This window comes from Hemitrygon akajei, unplaced genomic scaffold, assembly GCF_048418815.1.
Source record: "Hemitrygon akajei unplaced genomic scaffold, sHemAka1.3 Scf000120, whole genome shotgun sequence".
Lineage (NCBI taxonomy): Eukaryota > Metazoa > Chordata > Chondrichthyes > Myliobatiformes > Dasyatidae > Hemitrygon > Hemitrygon akajei.
This window is the reverse complement of record NW_027332006.1, coordinates 678,603-698,697: the sequence shown is the minus strand read 5'-3', so window position 1 is coordinate 698,697 and position 20,095 is coordinate 678,603. Positions and strand designations below refer to the sequence as shown.

The following is a 20,095-nucleotide window of genomic DNA, read 5'->3' as shown; positions in this document are numbered from 1 at the left end:
GGCGGAGGCAGCGAGATGTGAGATGTCCCAGTCTGCTGGTGACGCAGAAAGAGTGGAGTTGGGGGAGGGGAGGCTATTCACATGCAATTTCGTAGCTTTGCAATCAGTACATAGTGCACTGTGGGGCTGCAGTGGCGGGTTCCAATCTGCTAATTAGATTTGCTGACGACACTACATTGATCCGCCGGATCCCAAATAATAACGAGGCAGCGTACAGAGAAGAAGTCATCACCCCGACACTGTTGTGTCAAGAAAACAACCTCTCCCTCATTGTGACAAAAACAAAGGAGCTGGTTGTGGATTACAGGAGGAATGGAGACAGGGACCAAATTCAACATTTCCAAGACTGTTATTGACACAAAATGCACATTTTAATATTGATCATGACACAATGTATTTTATATATCGTTATTAACATAAAACATATGTATAGATTGTTACTGACAGAGAATCGTACAATTTGTGTTCCGTGTGTTATCTGAATGTACTTGCCTGTGATGCTGCCACAAGTCAGTGTTTCTCTGTACCTGTACGTTCCCGTACTTGTGCACTTGGCAATAAATTCAACAGGACCTGAGAAATCTCACTGAGATTTGATTAGTGATGATCATCTTGGCAGCTCGGTAGGTCGAATGTATGAGACAGTACACTGTTAAATGCAAAACCCTGAACAGTGTCGATGATCAGAGGGATCTTAGACTCCAAGTTCATCGCTCCCTGAGAGAGACTGCACAGATTGATCGGGTGGTTAAGAAGGCAAATGGCATGGTTGTCTTTATTAGTTGAAGCATTGAGTTCAAAAGTCGGGAAGTTGTGTTGCGGCTGTTACGAGCCTGCGGTCGTACTGTGACTGTTTCTTTAAGAGCGCCGGCGTGAGGAGGCGGGGCTATGACGTCAGTCACAGACTGACAGCGCTGACGGTGGACTGAACCTTAAGAGAGAGAGAGAGCGATCTGCAGACAGCCAGTCAGCCAGTCTAAAGAGAGAGAGAGGCTGGAAACGCTGATCGCTTCAGTTAGTCGCAGCTGAGGCTTGGAACTCTCCTATGCCCACAAGAGTGGGTTGATCATCGGGACACGGAACCACAACGAATGAGTGTGGCTGCCACTTCGTATAATCCATAGGAGTGGATTTTGGAATATCTTGTGTTAACCCTTGCCTGGGTATGTTGTGCAGTAACCCCTGGAAGACGGTATTCCTGTGACAGGTCAATTTCGCTGTTAACTCGTATGTGGACGGATTCAACGGATAAGAACTTCGTCGACATTATTTTGATGTAACGGCCTTTTCTCTACGTTTCACCCTGGATTACAAATATCTCTCTCCCATCATTTATTCCGTGGATTACTGAACTTTCCTACTTTACTATCTCAAGATTCTGAGCTTTGTTCCCTCAGGCTCGATAGTCTGGGAGCAATATTTACACATATATACACTTAACACTGCTAACTTTCCTTTATTTCGTTAAGTTACTATGTTATAAGTAGAGACCAATAAAGAGAGTGGTATTAACATCAAAACCAGACTCCAGTGTGAACTCTATTGCTGCTGGTTCGTTTCTAAAACGTTACGGTTCGTAACACAGCTTTATAAAACTAGTTAGACCACATCTGGAGTGTTTCATACAGTTCTGGTCGCCCCATTCTCGGAAGGATGTCGGGGCTTTGGAGAGGGCGGGGAAGAGGTTTACCAGGAGGCAAGAGCTATAACGAGAGGTTGGACGAACACAAAGTACACTGCTGATGCTGTGGTCAAATCAACACGTACACACACGCTGGAGGAAGTCAGGACTGACTAAGGGTCTCGGCCCGAAACGTTGACTGCTCGTTTCGACGGATGCTGCCCGTCCTGGTTGGACAAACTTGTGTTGTTTTCTCCAGAGCGGCGCAGGCTGGGGTGAGACTGGATGGACGTTTAGACCGAGTGGACAGACGATATATTTTTCCTGGGGGTTGAAATGTCTAATACATTTAAGGTGAGAGGAGATCTGAGCGGCAAGTTTGCTTCTTTCCACAGAGTGGTGGGTAACTGGACATCTGTCTGGGGGTCACATGATGCAGTTTACCCCCCCCCCCCTATTAAACCGCAGGAGGGCAACATTGCGCATCCGTTTCTGAGGCCCCGCCCTCTTGGTGACGTACCACACACTTCGCGCATGCTCACTGTCTCCGGGTATGTGGTGTTTTCCCTAACGCTCAGTGCTGAAGTCTGCGGGATCGAGAAAGGCTTCGCGTCTCCTATCTCGGGGAGCTGGGGATCCGGATTACTGTCTCCAGGCTGAAGATATCACTTTTCTATTTGTGAGTATTGATACCGATCCCGAGCGGGGAGATCCGATGTTGGCCGTGAGCCCCGAACTGAGGGCCAGTTACTCATTTATTTTCCAGTTAAATGGGCTCGGCAAAAATGTGCCGACTTCACTTAATCTGCATTGAACGATTCAAACCAGGAGTCCAGGCTGTCTATTTCCGCAGGGTTGAAATGGGAGACCCACGAACAGGTCACGTAAGGCTGTGTGCCGGAGATCTCCCCCGCCCTCCGCTTTGTGACGCAAGATCACGTGGCGTGTTGATAACAAGGTTGACATGAATAATATCAGGAACGATCGGCTTTATGTATGAGGAGCATTTGATGGCTCCGGACCTGTGCTCGATGGAGTTCAGAGGGACGGTGGGGGGATGTGGGGCGGATGTATGGTTAGGTAAGCCTACCGAATGCTGAAAAGCCTGGAAACAGTGGACATGGAGAGGTGTTTCTATTAAACGGAGAGTCTGTGATCTAACAGCATGGTCTCAGAATACAAATGCTTCCTGTTAAAATTCAGTTGAGAAAAATCTTTTGGCCAAAAGGTGTCTGAAGTGTGGAATTTGTTGCCGCAGAGTTTGGTTGAGGCTGCCGTTTGGATATATTTATGACGGAGATTAATATATTCAAGATTGCTAAGTAGCTACAGGGTTACAGGAGGAAGGCAGGAATATGGTGTCGGAATAAAAATCAACCATGGTTGAATGGTGGAGCAGATCAGATGGATTGAATCATCTGATTCTGTTGCTTATGTCTTACCATGACTGAATGATGGCTCCTTCTTATCCCGTATCGTTTTGTGACGTGTGTGGGACAATAAACGATTGTCCATTGAGATCATTACTGTATATTTGCCTTCAATATTTAAATTTCAGTGAGTTTTGTTCTTAATAACATTAAGCAGAAATGTTTGGTTCTCTTTTTTGTTGTTAATTTGCGTCATTATCTTTCAATTTAAAGTTAGACCTGCAGTGAGAGATTTATTGGAAGAAAAACCCCAACTGGAAGCAAACCACGAGTGAAGACGAGGGAACAGCAACAAGTGAACCAACCCGTGGATTGTGAGCATCAACTGGAGAGAACCCAACTGGCTTGGAGATTCCAGTGATTCAGTCAGGAGAAAGTTTGGTGAGTCTCATTTACTGTTCTTTAGACATTACATACCTGTACAAAGGAAGGTAGGAAATAGCTGGGGTGAGACTGAACATGCCCAGAAGAACCAGTTATGCCTCTGTCAGACCCAGTTGCAATCACTCCAGGTCTGGTAATGTGCATCCAGCAGCCCAGCCCTTTGAAACCACTCCCATTATGTGGAAGTCGAATCCGGATAAAGTCACTGAGAGACTGTATAAGTACAAACTCTTTATTCCAAGCATCGGGCTTACTCAGTTAGTCGCTCAAAAAGGAACAGTTGATGACTGTTTCCGCCCAATCCACTAACTGACTAACAATTCCCCTTACACCACAGATATATCCGTCCAGATACTCCCCACACAAGACAGGCTGGAGCCAAAGTTATTTACTACATGACAAGCTGGAGCCCCTAAAGACAGATTACAAAACAGTCATAATGGCTTACACACACAGAACAGACCGAAGCTATCCTATCTCTGGATGTGAATGCGCAAGGAGATAAGCATCTTGAAACCCTAGCTAGCTACCCGCAAGAAGAAATATGGCTCAGCATGGCTTAGAACATCTGTTGATTATCAGCAGTTTCTTTCAGAAAAACAGGCTGCTATTTTTTAACAAAGTGTTAACCCTTTTACACATTTTATCATTCCCTCCTTTTGATCATTACATGATCAACAAAGCAGTAATTTTTTGCAGGGAAAGCAAACGAGTACTACATTGACTTAACAGTGGGGAAAAAACAGCGTACAACAGTATTTATAACAATGATATGGACAATTATTAGGCCATAATGCAATATCCTGCTCCATGTATTACTGAACTGACCTACAAAGACCACCATTTTAACCCTTCAGTGAACCGGTGTAAATCCTGCCTTACTTTCTAGATGCTGTCAATCTCCTAGGCAGTGTGCTTGGAGAGGGATGTAATGTTAGTAGATTCATCAGGGATATAGGTGCAGCATTCTGTGTCAATAATACCACAGGTTCCCCCTTTCTCAGCTAGGATAAAATCTAAAGCCATACAATTCTGCATGACTGTTTGCCAGATTGCAATCATTTCAGTAGATATTTCTGTTACTTGGGCCTGTGTTTCTGTCAGGGCCCCTGCAGTATTGTGCCCAGCTCCTCAAGTGCTGTAGGTAACTTGGTTATCTCTCATGAATTCCTGGCTACTCCATAGGAGAGAAAAGCGATTATCCAAAAGCACTCAATCTGTTATTCCTCTCCGCTGCTGGGCACCTTGCAAGTAAGACCAGGATGCATGTTTCCCAGTGTAGGAAGTTCCATTTGATGGGAACTTGAGATACCATCCCTCAAAACACTGACAGTCACAGTCATCTCTGACTGGACCACAGTTACTCACCTCACTTCCCCGAGTGTCATTTGAGAAAGCCCAGGCTGAGAGTTCCTCACGCTGGTTGAGCGGGATTACTGACATTGGAATCATAGTTTTATCATGCTGTGGAATTGCAGCACAAACCCAGCAGGCCCCTAGTTCTGCCTGTTTGGCATAGGTGTGACAGAGAGACAGAAAGGTGTTAACATGGGGGCCCACGGATGTTGTTTGAGCAATAAGACAAAACACAAAGACCACTATCAACGAATACATTTTCCTTAAGTCCAAGAGAGCCCTTCTACTCAGTTCCTTCTGTAACACATTTTCAGTCTGTTCAATGTATCCATCGAGATTGCCCCTTCGGTTTCACAGCTGTGAGAGTGGTCAGTAACACCTGATATGTTCCTCTCCACTGAGGTCAGAGTTTCCCTCAATCCCAGTTCTGGATTAGGACAAAATTCCCATGTTTTGTGGTGGGATAGTCACTCCTCTCTGTGGGGTAGTTCTCTTCCTTGTAAGCCTGTCGTACCTGTGAATGTAATGCTTGGAAATTTTTGGTTAGTTGGCATACATATTTCCCAATCTCTTCCCTTCGGGTATGCATATCCAATTTTGCTGGTAGACTTTCTGGGAGCAATGGTACACAAGGTCTTAGTCCCCAGGGTGTCTTCATGGGCCGTCCAGAAATGATTTCAGCTGGTGACAACCCTGTTTTCCCCTGTGGGGTAACCCTCATGTGGAATCAGGCCAATGGTCGGACCTTCAACCAAGTGAGTCCAGTCTCCACTGTTAGTCTGGCCAGTTTACTCTTCAGAATGCCATTGACTCTTTCCACTCTGCCAGCGGCCCGTGGGTGGTGTACACAATGGAATTGTTGCTTGATAGCTAGTTTGTTACGTACCCCTTTGTTTACTTTCACCACAAAGTGTGGGCCATTGTGAGAGCTCAGCTTCTTTGGCAGGCCGTACATGGGAAATATTTCCCATAATAATAACTTCACAACAGACATAGCAGTATTATTTGTAGTTGCAATAGCTTCAATCCATCTACTAAACACATCGATAATAACTAAGCAGTATCTATAGCAATGTACTCTAGGCAATTCAATAAAATCAACTTGTAGACACAAAAAGGGTCCACCTGGCAAGGAGTCTTACCCGATGTGCAGGGTACAGGTTACCAACTACTCCCTCCTTTCCCAGGTGTGTTAAATCATGTATATGATTGACCAATATTGGTAAAAACTGTGTAGGAACACAAACCTGTCCCGGTGGATAATCCAAAAAGCTAGGTTGGGTTCTTTCTGGCACCCCATCTGGGACCACAATTTGCGCTCCTCCTCAGAGACGTCCCCCTGAAAAGTACGTACCTCCCTCATGTCTGGCAAACCTGTTCTGCATAAGTCACGGAGGGTTGCTTGACGGGAACCCGAGGGGACTACAACTACTGAGGATTGTGATGCACTTTTTGCTGTCTCATCCACTAAAGCATTGCATTTAGTGACTCAGTCGACATGTGGGTGTGGGCTACTCATTTAATAATAGCCAAAACTCGATGAGGCTGTAGAGCGCTGTGTAGGTTGTTTACAAAGGTGGCATTACTAATGGGGTGGCCAGAAGAAGTCAGGAATCCCCATGTTCCCAGAGAGCCCTGTAGTCATGTACAATTCCAAATGCATAACTGGAGTCTGTGTAAATGTTCCCACTTTAGTCTGTTGCTGGGATACAGGCACGAGTCAGAGCAAACAGCTCAGCCTTCTGGGCGGAGACAGCTGCTTCAAAAGAGGCCTGTTCAATTACTTCACTGTCCGTCACTATCGCATAGTCAGAATGTCGTTTTCCTGATGGATCCACAAAAGAGCTTCCATCCTCAAGAAACGTTACCTCGGGCTAGAGTGGGTATTGCGGAATGGATGGGAGAGTCTGTCCTCCTTTCATGGTGATCTGGATGGGGGGCAGTTGGTGCAGTCAACTTCATTGCCTGAAATTGAGCAGAGATTGTGTGCAATGTCTTGGGTTCAGTCAATATTAAAAGAGAGTCTTACCAGATGTCCTGTCTTCACCTCAAAGTCCTTCCAGTATCGGAGTTGGCCCACGGCCAAGTCTTGCCAGTCTCCCTCGGTGCTGGAGGCTTGTTTCCTCAGGGTGTAGGCAATGAACTCTAGGCTCTTTGACTTGAACCCAGGGCAAACCCTAATGATGGTATGGGGAGCCACCAGTCCTGTCTGTCACCAAAGGAAATCCGGAACTTCGGCCAGTAATGCACTGCCCTCTTTTCCTTAATCTTGTCCAATCACCATGACTGGGAACTTCTCTCGCTCGAGGGGTGCATAATATTGGCTTTCCTCAATGAGCACCCCGTAGGGTCATAGCACAGAGTCACATGAGGGTTGGCTGCTGGCGGAAGGGGTTCAAAAGTGGTGGAGTCCACATTAAGTGCCCACCACTGGGGATTCGGAAACTGGGGAAGCTGTCGGTTGTTCACTAGTCCCAGGGTGATGCCCTTATCTGTGTCTCCATTCCTCCTGTCCTCCACAATCAACTCCTTTGTTTTTGTGATAATGAGGGAGAGTTTGTTTTCTTGATACCAGTCAGATATTGTTCAGACCTCAGACAGAGTCAGCAATCAAATGGTTGAGCATGGTGCGATGAATGTGCTGAGCTGTGTATATCACAATGCAAGAAGCATCGTAGGAAAGCCAGATGAGCTCAGGAAAGGGAATTATGATGTTGTAGCCATTATAGGGGCTTGGTTGCAGCCAACAGTCTGAGGGATTTAGAGGAACAAATTTGCAGAGCGGTCACGGACCATGCCAAGAAACAAAGGTTGAGATTATTCAGTAAGCGATTTTAACTTTCCATATATTGACTGGGACTCCCATACTGTAAAAGGACTAGATGGGGCAGAGTTTGTCAAATGTGCCCTTAATTGGTACGTAAAATTCCCGATGTAGAAGTGTGCAATAAGCTGTTAGGCAATGTTCAGGGCTGGTGACAGAAATTAGTGATCATAATGCCATGAAATTCAAAATAAAGATGAAAAAAGAGAGGTCTGGACCACGGGTTGAGATTCTATATTGGAGAAAGGTCAATTTTGATGGTTTCAGAAAGGATCTGACAAGTGTGGATTGGGACAGGCTGTTTTCTGACAAAGGAGTACTTTGTAAGTGGGAGGCCTTCAGAAGTGAAATTTTGAGGGTGTAGAGTTTATATGTGCCTAACAATGTAAAAGTTGAAACGTAACTGGTGCAAGGAATCTTGGCTTTCTGGAGATATTGAAGCCCCGGATATTTTGTTCCTTTAAATGCCTCAGACTTTTGGGTGCTACCAAGACTCATTAATCATCATCCATGCCCTGAGCTCATCTGAACATTTTCTTTCATCGTCTTCTGTTGGTTTCTAGCTTCCCAATAGCTTTTGCTCTTTTGTTTGCCCTCTCTTTGGCTTTTATGTTGGCTTTAGCTTCTCAATTCAACCATGGTTGTGTCCTCCCGCCTTTCCAATGCTTTCACTTCTTTGGGATGTGTCGATCACTCAGCTCCCGAATTGCTCCCAGAAACTCCAGCCATTGCTGCTCCGTTGTCACTCCAACCTTTTCCCTTCCAAACAAGTTTGTCCAGCTTCTCTGTCATAGAATCATGGAGATGTTCAATATGGAAACAGGCTGTTTGGCCCATCTAGTCAATGCCAAAAAAAAACATTTAAGCTGTCTATTGCAAATACCTGCACCGAGACCATCGCCCTCCATACACCTCCCATCCAGGCTTCCATCAAAACCTCTTTGAAATGGTGAAACAGAGCTCATATTCACCACTTGTGCTGACATGTCATTCCACACTCTCACGACCATTTCAGTAAAGAGCTTTTCCAAATGTTCCCATTAAATTTTCATCTTCCCCACTTACCCATGACCTCTGGTTGTCATCCCACCCAACCTCAGTGGAAAAAGCTGCTTGCATTTACCCTATCTATACCCTCATAATCTTGTATACTTCTAACAATTTCCCAAAGCTATGTATAATTTCCTTGTTTATGTTTAGAGCCTTTTTTAGGTGTATAGGATGATGAGGGGCATTGATCATGTGGATATCCAGAGGTTTATTCCCAGGGCTGAAATGGCTAACATGAGGGGGCATAGTTTTATGGTGCTTGGAAATAGATACTGAGGGGATGTCAGGGGTAAGAATTTTACCCAGAGAGTGGTGGGTGCATGGAATGCACTGCAGGCTATTTGTGTGAGAGTATTTCAGTTACTGTGGGGCCAGGAGCCCGTGCTGCTCAGTGGGAAGAGGGACCAATACCAATGGCGAGAGTCAAACTGAGCCAGGTCACAGATTGGAGATGGCAGAGATGCCCCATTCTTATAGAGACAGGAAGAGCATCAGAGAGTTTGATGGTCATTCCAGATACCAGCACTGTGCCCAGTTAGATGATTTCTCTCTCCAACTTGGGATGAACTTCAAGGTAAGAGTGTGTTGCCAGATCACACCTTGACAACTCAAGTGATCTCATATGAAAAGTTGCCCTACACATATTGATGGATTTTGTAAATCTTTTTACAGGCTAAAAACAAGGAATTTATCTACGGGAATCTCGAGCACAACACGCCAATTTTGCTGTCTCTGTCCAGATATTTAATAAGTGGAGCAAGGGATTCACGATCATCCTTCCTGCTCAGACTGTGGGGAGGGATTCACTTGGTCATCTGACCCACTGGCACAGCAGTCATTTTACACAGGGGAGAGGCCGTTCATCTGCTGTGACTGTGAGAATGGATTCAGTGGGTCTTCTCAACTGAATGTACATCAGCAAGTTCACACTGGACAAGGCCATTCACCTGTTCTGTGGGTGAGAAGGGATTCAGTTGTCTTCCCACCTGTGGACACACCAGTCAGTTCATACTGGGCAGAGGCTGGTCATCTGCTGAAGTTGTGGGGCAGGATTCACTTGGTCTTCTGACCTAATGGCTCACCAGCAAGTTCACACTGGGCAGAGGCCATTCACCTGTTCGGAATGTGGGAAGGGATTCACCTACTCATCCCAACTGAAGATACATCAGCGAGTTCACACTGGAGAGAGGCCATTCACCTGCTCAGACTGTGGGAAGGGATTCACACAATTAGCTGGCCTACAAGCACACCAGTCAGTTCACACTGGGGAGAGGCCGTTCACTTGCTCAGACTGTGGGAAGGGATTCACTTCGTCATCTCAACTGAAGGTACATCAGCGAGTTCACACTGGGGAGAGGCCGTTCAACTGCTCAGACTGTGGGAAGGGATTCACAGAGTTAGCCAACCTACAAGCACACCAGTCAGTTCACACTGGGGAGAGGCCGTTCACTTGCTCAGACTGTGGGAAGGGATTCACTTCATCATCTAAACTGAAGGTACATCAGCGAGTTCACACTGGGGAGAGGCCGTTCAACTGCTCAGACTGTGGGAAGGGATTCACACAGTTAGCTAACCTACGAGAACACCAGTCATTTCACACTGGAGAGTGTCCATTCACCTGCTCAGAATGTGGGAAGCGGTTCATTCGGTCATCTCAACTGAAGGTACACCGGTCAGTTCACTCTGGGGAGAGGCCATTCACCTGCTCAGACTGTGGGAAGGGATTCACTTTGTCATCTCAACTGAAGGTACATCAGCGAGTTCACACCGGAGAGAGGCCATTCACCTGCTCAGACTGTGGGAAGGGATTCACACAGTTCTCTGGCCTGCAAGCACACCAGTCAGTTCACACTGGGGAGAGGCCGTTCAACTGCTCAGTCTGTGGGAAGGGATTCACACAGTTATCTAGCCTGCAAGCACACCAGTCAGTTCACTCTGGCAAGAGGCCGTTCACCTGCTCAGACTGTGGGAAGGGATTCACTCTGTCATCTTGCCTACTGACACACCAGTCAGTTCACACTGGAGAGTGGCCATTCACCTGCTCGGAGTGTGAGAAGGGATTCACTCGGTCATCTCAACTGAAGGTACATCAGCGAGTTCACACTGGGGAGAGGCCATTCACCTGCTCGGACTGTGGGAAGGGATTCACTTCGTCATCTCAACTGAAGGTACATCAGCGAGTTCACACTGGGGAGAGGCCGTTCATCTGCTCAGACTGTGGGAAGGGATTCACACAGTTAGCTACCCTACAAGCACACCATTTAGTTCACACTGGGGAGAGGCCGTTCAACTGCTCAGACTGTGGGAAGGGATTCACTCGGTCATCTCAACTGAAGGTACATCAGCGAGTTCACACTGGGGAGCGGCCGTTCACCTGCTCATACTGTGGGAAGGGATTCACACAGTTAGCTGGCCTACAAGCACACCAGTCAGTTCACACTGGGGAGAGGCCGTTCACCTGCACATTCTGTGGGAAGGGATTCACTCAATCATCTCAATTGAAGGTACATGAGCGAATTCACACAGGGGAGAGGCCATTCACCTGCTCAGACTGTGGGAAGGGATTCACGCGGTCATCTCGCCTACTGACACACCAGTCAGTTCACACTGGGGAGAGGCCGTTCTCCTCCTGTTAATGTGGGAATGTATTCACTCAGTCATCTAACCTTATGTAACTCTCACTCCGGCTAGCAGCTTAATTTAGGGGGTGATAGCCCCCTGGCTCGGCCAAATGTGGGTGGATGCTGTGCCGTGTCCCCTGTTACAAATCAGTACCACAAAATAACAAACAGTACACAATATGTGATTGATAATTCTTACTTTGACTACAGGGTTAGTGAAGTAAAAAAAAACAGGGCCCACTCTCCCCATTTGTGGCTTCTCATCTCTCCCCAGAAAAAGCCCATGAAATTCTCCCATCCAGACTCACAGGAAAGAACATTTCAGTCATTGGATAGCCCAGCACTCCAAAACCCTGTTATCTCTAGTTGTAACCTCGACATTGCTGCTACAGAGAAACCACTACCTCAGCAGTGAAACATTACAGAGAGGCCATTACATTAGCAGTGAAACCTTACAGTGTGTTACACTTACGACACACTACCGGGTTCACACTGGGGAGAAAGTTTCAATAAGCTGCATGCTGGATATTTGTCCATCACCGTTGCTGAATGCAATTTCGAGAGTGATTGTCGGTGCTGAACTCTGCAATTATTGCTGCTGCTCACCAGGCATGGGAGGAGTTTCTTCTGCTGCATATTCACCTTTAATGGGACTAGATCTGTGACAACTGAATCAGCTCTATTTTAATCACTGTCTGCGGTACTTAGTGAATTTATAACACACCTAGTATACAGTAGAGAGTCAACTCAGGCTGGCTGAACCCTGCCAGTGATTCTGTTACACAACAGATCTTTCAAATCCTCCCCTGTTGTTCACCTTTCACTCTCCCTGGGATGAGGTCCAAACAGTCACCACTCTGTGGGCGAAGAGGTTTCCCTTGAATTTTCTGCAGACTGAAGAAGTGGAGCTGACTGCACATTGTCTGAGATGTTCTTCGCCCCTCAAATCTCTGGGCTGAGGAAGAATGACATTGGTAGTTAACCTCCTCAATCATGACTCATGTCCACATTATGGGTCACTTTCCCCACTTCTAAAGTGTTGTTAGCGAACATCACTGTCCTCTAAAGACTGAAAGCAGAGTGGGAAACCATCAATTGGATTTTCAACGAAGCTGGTTCAGAAACCAGAGGCGAGTCTGCACAGAGCAGAGTTTGGGGCTCTAAACGATGGTCGAGGTAAGAACGTATGATGAGGAGAAGGGATTCAGCAGCAGGGCATGGCAACGAATGACATTTGGAAGCAGATTGACGGAGAAAGTAACTAGGTTATCTGACTGATGACACAAACACTACCTGTGGTGAGGTGCTCCACTGGTTGAGGAACACGTGTGTTGGGAATGGTTTTATCTATTGGGGGAGATGCTCCTGCTTGTTTATCCTGTAATATAACCAGATGGATTGACCTATCTGAAATAATGTATTGATGATCACATAATTTGTAAGATTTTGACTCTAAAACTGGATCAGGCTTGAATTTATGGTGCCTTCATGAGGTGATGGAGGGCATTCGTGAGTTTGTGTTTTAAAGCAAGATTTTGGTGAATAATATTTGCCACTTGATTGTACCTTTGTAAGTAATCAGATTGAGTTAAACTGCTGCAGGATCCTGGAAAGTGTTGGATTTTGTCTGGTTTCACTTGGCCTTTTCTGCACTTACTGCCTTGTTTGTTTGTATTTCAAGTATTCTGATTTTTTTTTTCTTTTGTTAACTACTTTGTCCTGTATTTGGACGCTAATTGGCAGACGAAATAATTTGGTTATCTGACTGACAAACAATGCCTGTGGTGGAGGCACATGTGTGTGCTGAGAATGGTTATACCTATTGAGGGAGTTATTCCTGCTTGTTTATCCTGTAATATTATATCCAAATGGTTATTTGAGATGATCCTATCTGAAATAATGTATTGATTATCATATAAATTGTGAGATTATGTCCTTAACTGAATCAGGCTTGAATTTATGGTGCCTTAATGAAGTTACCGTGGACATTCATCCGTTTGTATTTTAAAGCAAGATTTTGGTGAATGATATTTGCCACTTGATTGTACCTGCGTAAGTAATCAGATTGAGTTAAACTGCCGCAGGATCCTGGAATGTGTTGGACTGTGACTGGTTTCTCTTGGCCTTTTCTGCACTTACTGCCTTGTTTGTTTGTATTTCATGAAGTTTCGATTTGTTTTACTTTTGTTACCCACCTCATCCTGTATTTCCGCAAGGAACTCCTCTGTTTTTGGGGAGAGGTCTCCAACTCTCAGTTAGGTGCTCGATGCTTCCTTGTCACCATCTCGTCAGCTCAGATCATTGGGATGTCTCCCATGGAGGGTCATACTCATTTCACTGGTTAATGTTTTCTTCCAGAGTGATGATTTATTTTTCTGAGCCAGCTTCTCATTTAAGTTTTCTGGTCTGTATTTCTCATCATAATTGCATATACACACATGGTGTCAGTTCAGTTCCTCCGCCATATCCTTATCTCCATTTACAATTTCTCCAGCATCATTTTCTTTCGGTCCTATAGCTACTCTCACCTGTCTTTTACTCTTTATATACTTGAAAAAGCTTTTAGTATCCTTTTTGATATTATTTGCTATCATTCTTTCATAGTTCTTCTTTTCTCTATTAATGACCTTCATACTTTACTTTTGTAAGTTTTTAAAAAACTTCCCAATCCTGTCTTCACACTAATTTTTGCTTCCTTGTATGCCCTCTGCTTTGCTTTTACTTTGGCTTTGACTTCTCTTGTCAGCCACGGTTACATCCTTTATCCATTGGAAAACTTCTTTTTCTTTGGAATATATCTGTCTTGCACTTTCCTCACTTCTCGCATAAACTCCAGCCACTGCTGCTCTGCCGTCCTTCCTGCTAGTGTCCCTTTCCAGTCAACCTTGGCCAGTTCCTCTCTCATGCCACTGTAATTTCCTTTACTCCACTGAAATACCGACACATCTGATTTCGGCTTCTCTTTCTCAAATTTCACAGTGAACTCAATGCCTCCTAAGGGTTCCTTCACTTCCATCTCTCTAATTACCTCTGGTTCATTACACAATACCCAATCCAGTACAGACAATCCCCTAGTGGGCTCAACAACAAGCTGTTCTAAAAAGCCATCTCATAGACATTCTACAAATTCTCTCTCTTGAGATCCAGTGCCGACCTGATTTTCCCAATCCACTCTTCCAGTAGCGATCTGATTTTCCCAATGATTTTCCTTGATTTTGACCCCTTGTCAAAATTTCTGCTACTGTGAATAGATCAGCGAGTAAAAGACGACCTGATTTCCAAAAGGCATAAAGTTAGAGATGACACATTTCTTTAATATTTAAGGAAGATTACATTTTTATTTCAATCTATTACAGTTTGAAAATAACAAAAAAAGGAAAAGGGCCAGAAGCAAATGTCTGGGTGCCCTACATGTTCAGTAGCACCCCCTTTGGCAAGTATCACAGCTTGTAGACACTTTTTGTAGCCAGCCAAGAGTCTTTCAGTTCCTGTTTGGGCAAATTTCTGGGTTCAGACATTAGTAGCAATGTACTTACTGTGGAAATTACAAATCACAATATTATTAGAATCACAGAGCCAAGCAGCAATGAAACAGGCCTATCAGCCCTTCTAGTCAATGCCGACCTGTTTTTGTTGTTACTGACCATTTCCAGCTACCTGCACCAGAGCCCCCATACACCTCCCATCCAAGTCCTCACCCAAATTCCTCTTTAGTGTCTAAACCAAACCCACATCGTCCACTTCCACTGGCAGCTCATTCCACCCTCTCACCAACCTCCCAGTGAAGAATTCCCCTTCAGATTCCCTGAAAATAATTCACTTTCACCCTGAACTTTTGTCCAATGGTAGGGTGAGAGGGAGGATGGGGCAGAGAGGGAAGACAGTAAAGGGAGGGGTGGTCGAGTGTGGAGAGGGAAACAGAGCAGAGAGATTATACATAATATTTTTGAGAAAAACTAATTGTTTGAACTTGCTGCAAACCTACTCTCCATATCCTGTATATTCTTAACCAGATTATTGATCGAGATGTCAAGTAGCAATGGTTGATGTTCAAAGTAAATTTTATTATCAGAGTACAGAAATTTTATATAGTCACATACCACATAAAACCCTGACATAGTTTTTCCTACAGGAACACTTAGCAAATCTTTAGAATAATAACAGGATCAATGAAAGATCAAGTAGAGCACAGAATTCAACCAACTGTGCAAATGCAAATATATTTAAATATCAATGAATAATGAGAGCAATGGGGTGTAACCCTGGGGAACCTCACTAGGCCCAGGCCTCGAATCCAATAAACAGCCTCCCACCATCACTCTCTGCTTCCTACCATCAAGACAACTGTGCATCCAGTGAGCCAGCTCTCCCTGGATCCCTTGTGATCTGACTTTCCACAGCAACTTACCATGTGAACCTTATCAAAGGCCTCACTGATGCCCATATCGGCCCCGATCCTGGGACAGAGGTGTCACCGATCAGAGGGCATAGATTTAAGCAGAGGATGAAGAGGGTTAGAGGGATCTGAGGAGGAGATTTGTCACTCAGAGGGTAGTTGAAACCTGGAACACACTGCCCGAGGTGGTGGTGGAGGCTGGTCCCTTCACAACATTTACGAAGAGGATGAGCATTGAAACTGCCGAGATACAGTCGGCTATGAACCAAGTGCTGATAAATGGGACCAGTGTAGACAGTGAGTGGATGGTCAGAACAGGTATGGCCGGCCAAAGGCCTGTTTCTGTGCTGTGTGATCCACCACTTCGGACATGCTAAATTAACGATGGTGGCACCGCAAGGCATTGATTTCAAAACTCCACACCCTTCTCCAACCTGAAGTAAACCCCTTTGTCACCACTGGGAATATTTGTTTCTGTCAAGGTAACATACAAATTGATCACTTTTGCTAAACAACTGGCAATTGATGGTTTCTGTGTCTTCTTCCATTAATGTTGCTGCCTTACAGCAAAACTAACCCTCTCACTGTGTCAGAATCAGTGATTAAATCAGACCCCAAACACTGTGCTTTCACCCCTGCACGTTATAACTGGAACCATCTCACTGAGGGTCTGATGGAGACATGGGATCACATCTGCCCTGCTTCTGACATTTCAAATACCCTCAGAATGGTTTTCTGATTCAGTCTGAAGGTTATGGTACATTCAGCTCGTCGTCAGACCTGACAAACTATGTCTTCCCGCAGCTGGTTCCACCTGTTGGTGTGTCCTCTTTCCTCTACCTCCAGGGAAGCTGCATCTCCACACAAACTCCTCACTGGAGACGACTGTCTGTACCCGTGACACAGGAAATCACATCACTGTCACTCTCCTGATACCGTGTCTGGCCTGCTCACCCCCGGGTCTGCTCCCTCAACAAGCTTCTTCCTCAGTCACCATCTGTGAGATTATAAAAAAATACAATTACTGTAGAACGATCTGTCAGGCAGCTCCTGTACCCCTCCACCTCTGACCATGCTTCGCTGGTTAAAACTCTCTCTCCCTTTGTAAACACCGGATGTCCCACTAGATCCGAACCATCAGTGCAACCCCGTGTCCTCCTCTGATGCAAAGGTCACTGACCTCCCCCCCACATCCCTTCCCAATCTGCAGTCGCAGCCCATGGGCTCCCAGACTCTGGGGCTTTGTAACAAACACAATGTTAACAGCAAGATGACACAGTAATTAATATGAACAGAGAATTGCTGTTTCCTGGAAGGACTCGCCAACTGGCTCATCCAATTGCCCAGATTCTCCCTAGTTAACAACTTATTTTGTCCCGGGACCTCTCTTCCCCGGGTTACGGAACGTCCGATCACCACTCTGCTCCCACATCTCTCATCCGCTCACTCACCCCACACCTATACATCCACCTATCAGCTCTATCCACACAAACAGACAGATCCCCTTCGTTCCAAGCATCCTTCCGGCTCGGAGAAGCACAACCTACCGATCCCACAGGGTTCGGGCGCAAAGCTAAAACCGGGTTTGCAGAACTGGAGAGCCCGGAGCTTCCAGCCGTCTGGCCGAGCTCGATCCCAGGCCTTTCCCTCTGCAGTCGGCCCCGATTTACACAACCCCGGGATCAGCCCTTTACTCACCGCTGCCCGAATAGGAGAAACGCCGCGCCTGCGTTTAGCAGGAGGTACTCCGAAGCAAGACCGGTGGACAGAGGTCTGCACAGCCCCACCAGTGGACGGAGGCCAGAGGGACAACGGAGAGGGAAATCACAAACACGACGAAGTCCGCAGATGCTGGAAATTCAGAGCAACACAAACAAAATGCTGGCGGAACTCAGCAGGCCGGGCAGCATCTATCGTAAAGAGTCAACAGTCGACGTTTCCAGTTGAACCCTCCTTCAGGAAATATCTGAATAAAATCGGGGCGGGCGAGGAAATGTCTCGCTGGAAGGTGATAGGTGAAGCCAGGTAGGTGGGAAAGCTCCAGAGCAGAAGAAAATAGAGTCTAATAGGAGAGGAGAGTGGAGAATAGGAGAAAGGGATGGAGCAGCGGACCCAGAGAGAAGTGATAACCAGGTGAGAGGACGTGAAAAGTCAGAGAGGGAGGGAGGGGTGTGAGGGAAATTTGTTCACCGGAAGGAGAAATCTATATTCATGCCATCAGGTTCGAAGGCGGGGGGGGGGGGGGTACCTAGACGGAACATAAGGTTCTGATCTTGGACACTGACGGTGGCCTCATCTTGGCACAAGATGGGCTGACACGTCGGAACGGGAATGGGAATGGGAATTGAAATGTTTGGACACCGGGAAGTCCCGCTCGGAGTGGATAGTTCAAAGGTTAATTTATTATCAAAGCAGGTATTCATAAAGAACGCTGAGTTTTTTTTTTCTCCAGAGAACCACGAAACAAAGAAAGAGCATGAAAGTCGATCAGAGAGAAAAAAAATGAAACACCCACCCCAACCCCCCGCATAAAAAAAGAACGGCATCCCGATCATCAACCCCCAAAACCCACCCCTCCGCACAAAAGGAAGAAAAATATCCACACCCGGTAAAAAAACACCCCTAGTCCGCACAACTGCGGAGGAGCCGGTGTCACCAGTGCGGAGGCGGCCGCATCGGGAGCAGCGGACACAACGGGCGACCCGGAAGTTTCACAGGTGAAGTGTCACCTCACCTGGAAGGATGTTTGGACAACGGAGAGAGTTCGGCCGTCCGGCCCTTTCACTGTGACACCCCGCACTCCACATCAAATCCGTCCAAACGAATCTGGGCGAACTTTAATGACCAATAAATATAATTCCTCTCAGCGATCAGCTGTCTGAGTGATTCCCTGACTCTGAGAGGAAGGGGTATCTATGGTCCACACTGTCAGGGTGTTGAGTTTACCAGGAGACAAAGACTGCAGGGACGAGAGGTTTTCTGTTGATTAATACACTGTGTGTGGACCCCACTGGCAATTCTGGTGTTGTGACCCGAATCGAGACAAACACCACGCTGCCCACTCCACCAACAACACGGCACAGCCGGACACAAAACAGGGGACCTTACATCCCACAACACTGGATTCCGTGATTAATGTTGTTGTCCCACCGAAATCATAAGAAACTTCCATTTACGTGGTTTTTTTTTTTGTGTTACTAAGGTTTATTTTATCCCATTTGATGAATGGAGGAGGATACAGTCCAGTGTGGACACTAAAATACGTAATAATTCTCTTTGTAGTCTCAATAATCCTCCGTACAAAATACAATGTTAACTTACCATGGATGTAAAAATAGCCGATGGCTACGGGAAAGAGTGCCTCAATAATATACTTACTTAAACCAATGACAGCTTCCACAGTGACTAGTGATAGTTGCACAAAGTAAACTGCTGAGCTGCTGCTTATTAGTGGAATTTATTCACAATTAGTAAAAGTGAAGGCAGCGTCTTCATCAGCACCACGGAGAGTGATACAGGAAAAGGCACTGTGATGATCTTTGCAGAGTGGAGCACATTGAACTTCCAGGTGACACAGGAGAATTCAGCTTCGCTGAAAAATATGGTGGCACTGTATAAGACTACTCCTGATCTCCAGCAGGGATAATTCCTTCTGTCAGAAATAAAATCAACTGTCTCTTCCTCCCAATCATCCAGCTCATCAGTGTCAACAGCTCCACGGGGCTCTAAACGTTGGAGGAGTTGGAGGAGCAAGAGGAAGGTTTCAGTGATCCCGAAGGCTTCGTGGATGATGCTATCTCCGACGAGGAATTGCGGGGTGATGTTTTAAACGATCAACCTCTAGAAGCTGATGGAATAGATTCTGTTATTGTTGTGGATAATGTACCACAAGTTGGACCAGATCGGCTAGAGAAACGTCGAAATGTTATCCAGAAGATCTTTTCAAAGTTTGGGGATATTACAAATGAATTTTACTCAGAAACAGTTCACCAGCTTTTGCTGTGGATGCGGTAAAAATAAATGCAAATTGATGCAAATTAGACAAACAGCATACCTTTCGTGTCAATTTCTTCACAGACTTTGATAAGCACATGGATATTAGTGATGATTGGGGAATTCCAGAGAAACAGCCTTTCAAAGATTTTGGGAATCTTCGATACTGGATAGAGGATCCAGACTGCAGAGATCAATGCAGTATTATCTATGAATCCGGAGAGAGAACAGCTATCTTGTGGAATGATATAAAATAACCAGTCATCATTGAAGAGCGTGCACGCTGGGCAGAAAAGCAACATTTCATTTACGTGTTTTTAAATAGGAGTGCTCCCCCACAAGTGACGTCACACAGGCTCACTCACGCGCTTGGCGTCACACATGGGCTCCCCACACCGGGATCTGTCCTCACGTGCGCGG

General features: G+C 45.8%; 2 protein-coding genes across 2 annotated transcripts in view; both read left to right on the top strand.

The window, feature by feature from the left end:
• LOC140723596 (uncharacterized) overlaps positions 1 to 9,704 on the top strand; it is a 373,128-nt gene extending 363,424 nt beyond the window's left edge. The window contains exons 3-4 of the transcript XR_012097932.1: positions 3,265 to 3,432; positions 9,338 to 9,704. The gene's annotated coding sequence lies outside the window, so the exon portion shown is untranslated. The remainder of the gene's footprint in view (positions 1 to 3,264; positions 3,433 to 9,337) is intronic.
• Position 9,705: 1 nt separating this feature from the next.
• On the top strand, positions 9,706 to 11,582 carry LOC140723607 (uncharacterized; the record flags this gene model as incomplete). The annotated part of the gene is made up of 1 exon (XM_073038173.1): positions 9,706 to 11,582. A coding segment is annotated over one exon (1,596 nt), but the record flags the coding sequence as incomplete, so codon positions are not given.
• Positions 11,583 to 20,095: the final 8,513 nt, after the last annotated feature.